We start from the raw sequence: 11,882 nt of genomic DNA, 5'->3' as shown, positions 1-11,882 counted from the left end.
GTGTGTGTGTGTGTGTGTGTGTGTGTGTGTGTGTGTGTGTGTGTGTGAAACACTTAGAACAGTGTCTACACCTGTTCTGTGACCAGCAGGCTTAGGCAACTGCCAACAGCATGTCATACGGAGTCTCTGGAGGGTACCGCCCATATTCCAGCTCCTTGACCTCTCAGGAAACTCCCCTGGTTCTCTGTCAAGCTGCTGTATGCTGTGCCACATGCCATGTCTCACAGAGTGTGCCCTCAGCCCCCTGCAGGCTCAGGAGACAGTGCCTGTGATCAGACAATCCCCAGCAGTATTCTCCAGTTCCTCGGCCTGGTGCACCGCTCCTACCCCCAGGACCCAGCGTGGAGGGCCCCTGACTTCCTCCAGACCTTGGCCATCATCACCTTCCCTCTGGAAACCCAGAAGGTAGGTCTTGTCTTGCTCATAGATCTCAGGGTGGGCAGCTTTGGACGTCATCATCCTTCCCTGGTGAAGGACCTTCCTGCCTCCCAAAGTTAAAACGCACGTTGAGCTGGACACAGAATAAACAACATGGGTAATTTCCTGGATGGGGGGCAGCTCAGGGTCAGTTGCAGCTCCAGAGTCCCGTTTTTTTGTTTGTTTGTTTTGGGGTTTTTTTGGTTTGTTTGTTTTTTGAGACAGGGTTTCTCTGTGTAGCCTTGGCTATCCTGGAGCTCACTCTGTAGACCAGGCTAGCCTCGAACTCACAGAGATCCACCTGCAGAACTGCCTCCCGGGTGCTGGGATTATAGGTTTATGCCACCACCACCCAGCCTAGAGTCCAGTTCTTATTTGTTTGTTTGTTTGTCTGTTTGATTTAGATGTTAGAAATCTTATAATGAGATACGTGATGATGGGGCAAAGCCACTCAATAATTGATCTACTACAACAAACATACCTGTTATGAAGGTGAAATTTGGCAATTTGAGTAGATAACATGCTACACATGGTAAACATTTAGAGGGATGAGAGACAAAGTCTGAAATTTAATCATAAGAATAACTCTAACACTTGCCTATGAGTCGTTTGGAGTACACGGAGTGTCAGTTCTGTGCAGGGAATGAGCCTAAGGTTGAGTTCAACACCACCCCGGTGTTAAAAACAAAACAAAACAACTAGTATCCCATGCCAGGGGACTCCTGCCCCTTGTGCTATGAACAGAGAACAGGTGGTGCCATTGTCTTCCTTTCCACCTTTTGTTCTTAGTACCTTGCTATCTTCAGGCCTCTTGGACTAGATACAGTCTTTTTCTGGGCAGTGGGTTTGTGAGAGCCCAGCTCAGAGCCAGATGGACCAAGAAGAAAGAGGAAGCAAGGATCCACCTGGGTCTAGAAGACGAGGTCTTGAATCTTGACTGCGGGAAGGTTAGAGCAGAGGCTTTGAGGCAGGGAACCAGTCCCAGAAGATCAATGGTGGGTGAGTAAGCTGTGTGGGCTCCGGTGGCTCAAGGGCATTGGCCAGCTGAATGAAGGCAGGAGGTGAGACCTGAGGCAGGGGATCAAACGCAGGAAGAAGGGCAGACATCTGTGTTTCCTTCCCTACTGTGGTGGATCAGGAAGCAGAGACCCAGAGGGAGCCGTGATGTTTGTTTGCAGATTGTAACTTTAGCCAGAAGAGCATGTGAGAAGCAGGACCTCTGACCCCTGACCTTTACAGAATTGAGCATGGAGTCGCTGCTCATCACTACATGCTAAAATTGTAGTGGGTGAATGAGGTGCTCTGAAAGCTCCTCGCAGGGCTGTGTACATGACAACAGCGCCCATGCTGAGCCTCCCGGGGTACAGGCCTGAATCTGGTGCTTTGTGGAACCCAAGTACCAGATGAAGGCAGTGACAAGAGATTCAGAGAACAAAGTGTCCCTCTGTGTCCGGGGGCTGAGTGCTGGGGTCCTGAGGCCCATCTGGACAAAGGTTGGCAAGACTGAAGAATGCCACCTTTCCCAGGATTAAAAGGGGAAGTCCTCCAAACCTGTCTCCTCCCCATTACGGTCAGCTTAAAATAAACAGCTGTCTAGTACCGAAGAGGCCAGCCAGTGCTCCGGTATCCGTGGGCTCTGTGTTTGGGAGTGTTACCAGCCTCAGACAGACAGAAGAAATGCCTTCAGACACTAACATGTTTTTGTCTGTCCCCAACATGTGCAGATTTTTTTCATTATTATTCCATAAACAATACATGGTAATAGCATTGATGTTACATTAAGCTCTGCCACTCATGTGGAGATGATGAAATTTCAGGGGTGGGGGTGGGGATTTGGGCAGGAACTATGCAAATGTGCTTCCATTTTGTATAACAAGAGTTGAGCATCTGGGGAGTTTGGTATCTTCAGGAGTTCCTAGAATCAATATCCCACAGATGCAAAGGGACAGGATAATTTTGTTTAAATAAAGAGATTAAATATTTTTAAAGAGATTATAAAAACTAGAAGAGGAAAAATGAGAGAGTGATCGCACAATGGTTTGACCAACTCACATAAACTCAAGCAACTCACTAGAAAAGACTGAAAAAGCCAAAAAGACTCAAAGAAGGCACAGCTGGCTGCAGCCGGGTGATACCCACATGCAGGGGCCTAGTGAGATGCGCCAAGCAGGGAGAAGAGTCCTTCAGGCTGCTCCTACCCTTCTCAGTGGGTCTTTGGCAGGAAGCCAGGCCCCTAAAGCCCGTGGCCTGACACTGTGACCCCGGAGCTAGCTCAGCCTGTGTCTTGGCCAGGTTTGGCGTCTGCTGAGTTGGGGGATTTTAGCCAAGTGCACTCTGACTCAAGGGGCTTGGGGGAAGGGAAGGAGGGGAAGAATGTCACTCCCTCTACAAAGTCATCTCTTCAGACAACAAGCATCCCAGTGGGCCAAGGACGAGCCATCTTAGTGCGTCTGCTCTAGTTTTGAAGTGCTCTTCATCGTACCTCTCATCTCAACCAAGTCAGCCCTGCCAGGCCTTTGTTGCACAGACAATTCAACAGAACCTCTTGCAGGTGGCCGGTGGCCAAAAACCTTCCATTTGCTGTGAATTTATATGGCATCTTTCCAGTCGAGGCCGCACGGAGCTAATTAATGCAGTCACCACCTCCCTAGGTGCCATTAAATTCATTTTATGGCTTAATTAAGAACGGCTGCATTAATTTTATGAATGAGCAAAGGGAGGTGCCAACAGACGAAGGCACATGAAAAGTTCACGGGGTGGGAGTCAAGAGTCCCTGGCCATGTGTCCTTGGGTTTACTGTCTGGCCTCTTGGCATCCCCATGTTGGCCTGGGCTATCTAGAGGAATGAACCATGCCTGTTTTTTTGTTTTTGTTTTTGTTTTTTTTACAAATTTTTAGTGAGAACCAAAGTGCCAGATGGCTTTGGAGATCTGGGAGAGGGAGATCTTGGAGAGATCCTCTAGCGCTGCCTCCCTGTCCTTCTCCAAGGGTGCTGTCTGTCAGCATTAGCAGGGTTGGGACAGGTGGAGGGCTGGGGACTCAGGACAGGAGCTGAATCCCTGAGCCAGAATCGCCATGCCCAGTATGGCATTCTAGACCTCCTTGCTGGTTTCTGACTCTGTGGCTCTCAAAGTGAATCTCAGACATCTGTGGCCACCTTACAAGCAGTTTGTCTCCAGGCCAGTCTCATGCCTCAGCAGAAGAGGTATCCATGCTGGAGTAGGGTAGGCTGGAAGAGGGTCCTCCCACACTGAATGGTGATATGTGGACAAAGGTTTCCACGCAGGGCCAACCACTCTGCGGTGTCAAATGTCTTCCAGGAGATGATGTCTGAGTCCTCTAGAAACACCAGCAGTCCTGGGGACAATGTTGAAGCCAGCAGTGCTGCTGAGGGGCTCCAGGCTTCTTTCAAGTCACATCCGGTTCGGAGGCAGCTGAGAGACTTCATGCAAGTCCTCCTGAGGGAGCTGCTGCTTGGAGTGTCCAGCCCCAAGCAGTGGCTGCCCTTGGAAGTGCTCCTGGAGGTAACTTAGAAGGGCCATGGGTGGACGGTGGGAAGTTGGAAGGGACAGACCCTCAAGAGCAGGGAGTGACCAGATGGTACTCCCTGGCACCAGCTGGCTATTGAGAGATTGGCCATTACCACTACAGTGACCTGGTGTGGGCCTGTGAACCTCAGGCCTTGGTGGAGCAACAGATGGATAGATGTGAGGTCCTTAGATGCAGTACCTGAGGCGAGGATTTTCGAAAGTGATTTGTAAGTGTGTTTTCAGAAGAAGAGGAAGAGAAGGCAGAATTCTGGGGCAGAAGCTTGTTCAGAGATGGTCTCAGTTCAGAGATAGTCTCAGTTCTGGTCCCTAGGGACAATGGCATGCTGTGTCCCAGAGACACATGCCAGGTGGTCATTGGCTGTGAACCCCTCGGACTTGCTTCTTCACTCTGGAAGAAGGGTCACCTCCTGGGTCATTAGAGGACAATGCCTCAGTGCCTCAGAGAAAGGCAGCTCTGGCCAGTCAGCAGCCCATCTTCACCAGTCCAGCGAAGAGATGTGGTCACAAGGGGACACCATGACTTAGTGGCTGCCATCTCAGTCCTGGACCATTTTTCAGGCTTCTCCAGATGGCGCCACCAGCCAGCAGAAACGAGACTTCCAGTCTGAAGTTCTGCTTTCCACCATGGACATATTCTACGTCACAAGTGCGGGTAGAATGCCAAACCTAAGGGGTAAGTGACTTCTGCGCTCTTCTCTCTTCCCAATGTTGGGCAGCTCACTGGGAGAGCAAGATCCAAGTGTCACCTGGAATGTACACTTACTTCTGCATGGCTCTTCAGCAAGAGTCTGTTGAAGTCGGAGGGAGAGGGATGGCAGTTGCTATTTTTCATGACCCGTCTGTCATAGTTGGGCCATTATGAGTTAGAGGTTATTTCTGTTTTCTGAACCCAAATGAGTGTTCTCTGACTTCATCAGAAACCAACTCATTTCTTTGGGAATATGATTCTCTGATAACTCTTACCATCGCTCATGACAGAGTCACTGTCCAGCAAACATTTCTTTAATGAAAGGCCTGGATAAAGATGCTGCTGCTATCCTTCAACACTTTAAATCCTCATTCCAGGATAGTTAAGACTTCTTCTCAAAATCAAGCCCATGTCCCACCAGTGTTTTTTGAGTCACGGACTCCCTAGGGTTTTCCCCTGCCACACCTTGTGGAAACCTAATTGGTGTCTTATCTCTTGGTATCTGGCACAGAGGAGAGGAGGGGGCAGTGTAGGCAGAGCGTTGACATGGCAACCCAGTGTTCATCTCTTCTCTGTCTCTGGATGACAGTGTGCCTGGGCTGGGGACCTGGGCTGTGCACAGAACAGTCTTAGCTAACTCAAAATGGTTCTAGGGATCATCTGAGATCTCAACACGAGGTCAACACACAGCCTGCTGTGTAAATGAGTTTGTCTGTCTGGTTTATATTATGACTTTTTCCTCAGTTGTCCTAGTTTGCTTTCTCTACTGGGATAAAAGACTATGGTCAAAAGCAACTCGAGGAGGAAAAGGTTTGTTTGCCTTACACATCCTGATCACAGTCCCTCACTGAGGGAAGTCAAGACACGAACGCAAAAAGTGATATGGAGGAATGCTGCTTACTGGCTTGCTCTTCATGGATTTCTCAGTTTGCTTTCTAATGCAGCCCAGGACCTACCACTCTCAGTGGTCTGGGCACTCTCACACCAATCATTAATCAAGAAAATACCCCACTGACTGGCCTACATGCCAGTTTTATGGAGGCAATTCCACGATTCATGTTCCCTTGTCCCAGATGATTCTAGCTTGTGCCAACTTATCTAAAAACTAGCCTACACATCAGTCCGACATGACAGTATGGCCTTGGGCCCCTTCTCATCTGCCTTGAACATCCCACTCTCTCATTTTCATGTCAAAGAATCCTCAGAAGAGACATTCTCTTGCTTGACTTCTCATTTCCCCCAATTTATATCACTAACTGGCTTATTTAAGATCAGTTTGCTTTGAATAAGTATGTGTTCTCTGTGTACATACTAGAGACTCCATCTGCAGAACACTGGGGTACACACATGTCGTCAAGGACATGGTCACCTCAAGGGAGTTGTAGACTGTGGGGTGGAGAAGCCCACCAGACTCTAATCGCAGTCTGTCTCTTTACCCCACCCAGGCAGTAAGGAGCCCCAGCCAAACACAGAAGCTGCTACTGTTCCTTCCCTTGCAAACATCTCCTACTTTACCCAGAAGCTGGTCGAGAAGCTGCATAGTGGGATGTTCTCATCAGACCCCAGGCACATCCTTCTCTTCATCATAGAGCACATCATAGCGGTAAGAAGCCATGTCCCAGGGTGGTAAGAAACTTCCTGCTGATGGACTGGGAGTCTTCCTAGTTCAGCTGGATCTTCTGTCCAATAGTTGAAATAGAATCCAAGAGAGATAGAAAAAAAAAAAGTGGCTCTTTAAAGGCCAGGGCGTGCTTGGTAGTCACTGTGTACTGTGGACACACAGTCCTGCTTTCCTGCCTTCTGCATTCCGTACCCACAGCTTTTATCTGTAGTTTGAGAGGTGCAGATAGGACAATGATGAAAATACAAACCCTAAGCATCAGCGGTCTATAAGCAAATGGAGCTCAGCAGAGAAATATGACACTAGCCATTCTGCTCCAAGGGAACCCAACTAGTGAGCTATCCTGACAGAATGAAAAGCTGTTCATAATTGACTGGGTCCTGTTGAGGCCAAATGGACTTGTGGAGCTAGCTACCTGTGCTAAGGCTCCATACTCGGGCCCTCTGCAGCCTCCCCTGACTTGTTCATGAAGTAAATAAAGTCCATTGGTTCCCACTCTTTTAGGGCACATGGGAGAGAAAGGCAAAGCCCAGGTCTTCCAGGTGGGCTTGACGCTTGCTGACCCCTAACCACTCTGACCTCAGACTCTCCTCCCTAACGTGAGGTCATCTAATAGTCCTACTTTATGATGTCAGGCCATTGAAATGGAGTGATACATTTAAGAATATAGTGTATATAACAGTTAACAATTTATATAATATTTAACAATATGGGACTGTTGTTAACTACTCTAGTAATTAATAGTGTTTTTGTAATTATTAATAATGTACCTGTTTTAAAACATAGATGTTAACAGCATATTTTCATATACTGGACGTCAGCCGCATCACCAGTGTTTCAGAAACCTGAGATTATTGAATCCATTTTCCAAAATGTGGCTGTGGTCAGCTCTTAGCTTCCTCTTCTTGACATGAGTTTCTTCTTGAATTCTGCAAATTGCCTTTATTGATGCTTCTCTTTAGTAGAGGCTCAAGGGTGTAGCGGTCTAGTGATAGTTCAGTGTGCCATTTCAGAATATATTCACTCACAGTTCCACGCATTTTTCCAACAAAGTCCTCCCAACTATCCTTTCTCCTTCCCTACTCTCTACTGAATTTTTTCCTCTTTCCATGTCCCCCTACTGATTTCACCTCTCTTTTCTTTGTAGCCCACTTTATTTCATTATAGTTCACGTGCATGAGGTCATGGACTACTGAGGAATGTGGCTCCTCATCTCTCACCAGCAACTGACTGTCTAGACTTCCTCTGGCAGAGATGGGAGCTTTTCAGAGCCCCCCCCCCCATCTATGATGGGTGTATGCGGGCCCAGCTTGTGCAGGCCCTGTGCTAGGAGCCACAGCTGCTTTGAGTTCCGATGAGAGATACTCATCATGTCCAGAAGACGTTTCACAGAACTTCCCATCCTCCAGCAGCCTTACAGTCCTCCTTTCCCCCTTGTGCTGTTTCCTGTGCCCTTGGAGGGTTGAGCACTCAATTGCCATGTAGTCTCCTCATACTGATCAGTTGTGAGTCTCTCTGCGTTAACTGTTGCCTACTATACAAGCAAGCTTCTCTGACTGTGTAACTATTTCCTCTTCCTCTTTCTCCTTCTTCTCCTCCTTCTCCTTCTTTGTTTATTTTATTCAAGATAGGGTTTCTCTGTGTAGCCTTGGCTGTCCTGGGCTAGCTTTGTAGACCAGGCTGGCCTCAAACTCACAGAGATCCTCCTGCCTCTGCCTCCCTGAGGCATGTACCACCTCGCCCAGCTTCAGCGTAACTTCTCGATAGCATTGTTTCTGTGGTAAACTGGGTCAGTGTGTAAAACTGCGAACTGTTCATGAGCATGTGCGTGTCTTATTTTGGTGGTGCAGGTCATCGAGAACCCATCTTCCCAAAAGGACACTGTCATGAGTGCGTTGTACAGCAGTTTGAACAAAGTCATCCTGCACTGCCTCTCCAAGCCCCAGCAGTCCCTGTCTGAGTGCCTCGGCCTCCTCAGCATCCTGGACTTCCTCCAGGAGCACTGGGACATCATCTTTGCCACTTACAATTCCAATGTCAGCTTCCTCCTGTGCCTCATGCATTGTCTTCTGCTGTTGAACTCGAGGAGGTAAGAAGGAGGCCTCCTGCTCTGTGCCAGCGGTCAGTGCAGAAAGGCAAGTCACAGAAGGGAAGGCTATATGGTGGAGGGCAATCTTTGTGAAAGAAGCTTTCTGTTTAGCTGGATAGCTGAAGTTGTGTGTGGGGCTTGATAGACAAGCCCTCCCCAAGTCCATGTGACTGAGCAACTAGAGGCACCAAAAAAATAATAATTTACCTCATTTCCACAATTCTAAGACATTTAATTGATTTCATTTTTTTTCGAGGCAGAAGATGCAAACATTAAGTGTAAATATTGATTTTTTTATATATCCATATTTCAGAAACATTAATATTTGATAAATGCAACTTTAGTGTGGAAAAAAAATCATAATTCAATGTACCATAGAAGTGAGGAATAATTTTCTTCACGGAAAACTATACACAAATATGTATGGGATTCAGAATACCAACAAACACGCTTGTCTAAGAAACACTGACCAACTGCTACTGAATAAGCCCGTGCTCTGGAAACCCCATTGAATCTATGGGGCTTGACTTTTTGTGTGTTCAGCTCATCTTTCTGCCCATTTAGGTGGAGGGCATTTATTCTTTCGCCGGAAGTGCTTGGGACCAGATGTGTTTTATATTTTGGATTCTTAAAAAATTTTGTAATATTTGTATATCTGTCTATCTATATCTACTCTCTCTCACACACACACACACACAGAGAGAGAGAGAGAGAGAGAGAGAGAGAGAGAGAGAAGCTATACATGTATATGAAAATGAAGTATATTGAGGTTAGTTCCTAGAAGTAAACATCACGCTTATTTATTTCAAATATACCTTACATATGTGGCCTGAAGTGTTTTGTCCACTATGTCTAATGCGTGTTTGTTTCTCTTGGTAACCACACATGGGGTCCAGTAGAGAGTTTTCCACTCACAGTGTCATTTTGTTTTGAAGAGCTTCAGATTCTGGAATCTTTTGAACCCCGACTTCCAGGCTAGGGATGCTTGGCTATACTGAGCCTGTGTATGGGCCTTCTCATCCAGAGAGCAGCTTTGAGAAAGAAGACAGTAGGATGTTTGAGACTTCCTCCTGTCTGTTGAGACAGGGTCTTTCGACGTAGAACAGCTACCTCACACTCACAGCAATCCTCCTGCTTCAACCTCTAGAGTGCTATATTGACACCAGTCATGCCTAGTTTCCCACTCTTTCTCCTCGTCTGAGGTTTATTTTTGAGAAGTAGCATAGTCTGACCTCAAACTTGCTATGTGGCTGATGTTGGCCTTGAACTCCTGATCTTGTTGCCTCTACAGCTAGGGTCCTGTGATTATTTGCATCAACCACCATGACCAAGGTTACCTTTCTTGATTATATTTATACCAGTATAAATTATAAGTTTAATCATTTGAATAAAAAGATCTCTCTAAATCCTGAAGCTATTCTTGTTGAACATCAGTTATCACTGGTGCTGATTCAGCTTAACACTCTCTAGAAAGCCAATCATATATAAGGTTATTGTGCCAGTCCTCAGGAAGTTAAAGCAGCAAGGTCATGAGTTCAAGGCCAGCAAGGATGAAGTAGAGGCCTTGGGAAGCCCAGGGGAAGCTTCCCCTCCAGAGCAGACACTTATACCTCCATTTTTTTAATTTGAAAAACATCCATTTTCAGCATATGGTTAAGCCTAGAAGCTTTCCCTTGTCTCTTTATGTGGTAGCCCAGGTGAGAGGACCAGAATTCCCTTTTGCATATTCAAAATGGCATCCTCTTCAGGACTCTCTGTAGAACATTTTATTCTCTAAATTTCAGCAACGGTCTTTTTTTGTATGTAGGACAATTTTTATTTTTATGTTTGCTATTTTATATTTTATCTACAGGTTATAAGTATTTTTTTCACTCAGGAAGCTGAGCAGAGCCTCTGGAGGAAAAAATGTGGCACGAATGTGAATGGGGCTACCACAGCCTATGGCTGCTGGAGAGTCCAGTGTATGAACCACTGTGCTCCCTTTAGAACTGGATGTATCTAGTGTGGGTCCCTGACTAAATTAAAATATGAAGCATGCATTTAAGAATGTCTAGTGTTTTCAAGAGGCTAATAACAGAGTCATTCAAGGTGTAGGACCCTGTGTAGTTACATGCCCTGGAAACTAGCCCTGGTTATGGGATGATATCAAGGTCCAATAGAGGGCCAGTGCTGATGACATGGCAGAGACACTAAGAGATGAGTCATTAGCTCTGCTAGAGGCACAAGTAGGATTTCACAAGCTAGGGCAACCTATAATGATGAGGCATTTTTTCCTTCTTCCTGGAAAACCGTTGTTCAGTATCTCATGGACTCCATCATGGTGTGTGTCTTTTAAAATGCCTCTGCATACTTTTCTATGTTGATATGTACTGAGTTTAAGGGGTGGCCTCTTACAAAAAGAGGGTCTTTTCTGAGATGGACACTCAACCAAAGACCATGAGAGGATAAAACCTAGAACCTCTGCTCGGATGTGACCCGTGATAGCTCAGTAATCAATTGGTTTCCCATAGTAAGGGGAACAAGGACCATTTCTAACAGGAACTCAATGACTGGCTCTTTTACCTCCCTACCTCCCAAGGGAGGAGCAGTACTGTTAGGCCACAGAGGAGGACATTGCAGCCAGTCCTGAAAATAATTGACAAAGCAGAGTCATATGAAAGGGGAGGAGGTCCTCCCCTATTAGTGGACTTGGAAAGGGACAGGGAGTAGATGAGGGAGGGAGGGTGGGATTGGGGAGGGAATGAGGGATACAACTGGGATACAGGGTTAATAAACTGTAACTAATGAGAATAAAAAAAATTAAAAAAAAAAAAAGAATGGTCCTGAGGAAACTTGCATTTACAGTGGAGTTGTTCTTGTTTTCTAGTTATCCTGAAGGTTTTGGACTGGAGCCCAAGCCCAGAATTACCCCTTATCACCAAGTCTTCCTTTCTCCAGTTGAAGAAGTGAAAGATAAGAAGGAAGAAGACCTCCCAAGTTTGAGCGATGGTACATTCTGCTAGGTTCCTGTGTGGGGGTGGGGTGGAAAGCAACAGCCGCAGTATTGCATTCTTCCGTTGATCTTTCCCAAGTGACATACACAATTTATATGAAGGAAAATCCCAGAGGTCAGGAGCAACTGTAGAACATTCTAGACGGGTGGGAAAGCACAGCAAGCTGAGATGAGAGGCATTGGAGTGATCTATGTAGGCTTGAGACAAGATCGAAAGGAATGTATGAGGGGATACATGTATAACTGGAGGGTGGAGGCATGGATGAGAGGATGTAGGAGTGGACGGGAGGATGGGTGGGAGGATGGAGGTAAACAAGGTAAGATAGAAGAATGGATGAAAATGATGGAGAAAAACCTTGTCTTACTTCAACCCCTTGGATCCTCACTCTTAAGTTGAAACATACATGACATCTCAATTAGTTCAAACCAGTACCAGTACTGTCAGCTTTTTTCCACAGAATTTACAGTTTATATAGAACACACACACACACACACACACACACACACACACACACACACACACA

General features: G+C 46.4%; 1 protein-coding gene across 1 annotated transcript in view; it reads left to right on the top strand.

Moving 5' to 3' along the window:
- Wdfy4 (WDFY family member 4) overlaps positions 1 to 11,882 on the top strand; it is a 206,044-nt gene that overhangs the window by 84,839 nt on the left and 109,323 nt on the right. The window contains exons 31-36 of the mRNA XM_055612466.1: positions 241 to 405; positions 3,738 to 3,941; positions 4,527 to 4,641; positions 6,102 to 6,259; positions 8,128 to 8,366; positions 11,233 to 11,354. Of these exons, the coding sequence (XP_055468441.1) occupies positions 241 to 405; positions 3,738 to 3,941; positions 4,527 to 4,641; positions 6,102 to 6,259; positions 8,128 to 8,366; positions 11,233 to 11,354 (1,003 nt within the window). The remainder of the gene's footprint in view (positions 1 to 240; positions 406 to 3,737; positions 3,942 to 4,526; positions 4,642 to 6,101; positions 6,260 to 8,127; positions 8,367 to 11,232; positions 11,355 to 11,882) is intronic.

This window comes from Psammomys obesus, unplaced genomic scaffold (assembly GCF_907164565.1).
Source record: "Psammomys obesus unplaced genomic scaffold, mPsaObe1.curated_primary_1811, whole genome shotgun sequence".
Lineage (NCBI taxonomy): Eukaryota > Metazoa > Chordata > Mammalia > Rodentia > Muridae > Psammomys > Psammomys obesus.
The sequence above is the reverse complement of the archived record's forward strand: the minus strand, read 5'-3'. Positions and strand labels throughout refer to the sequence as shown.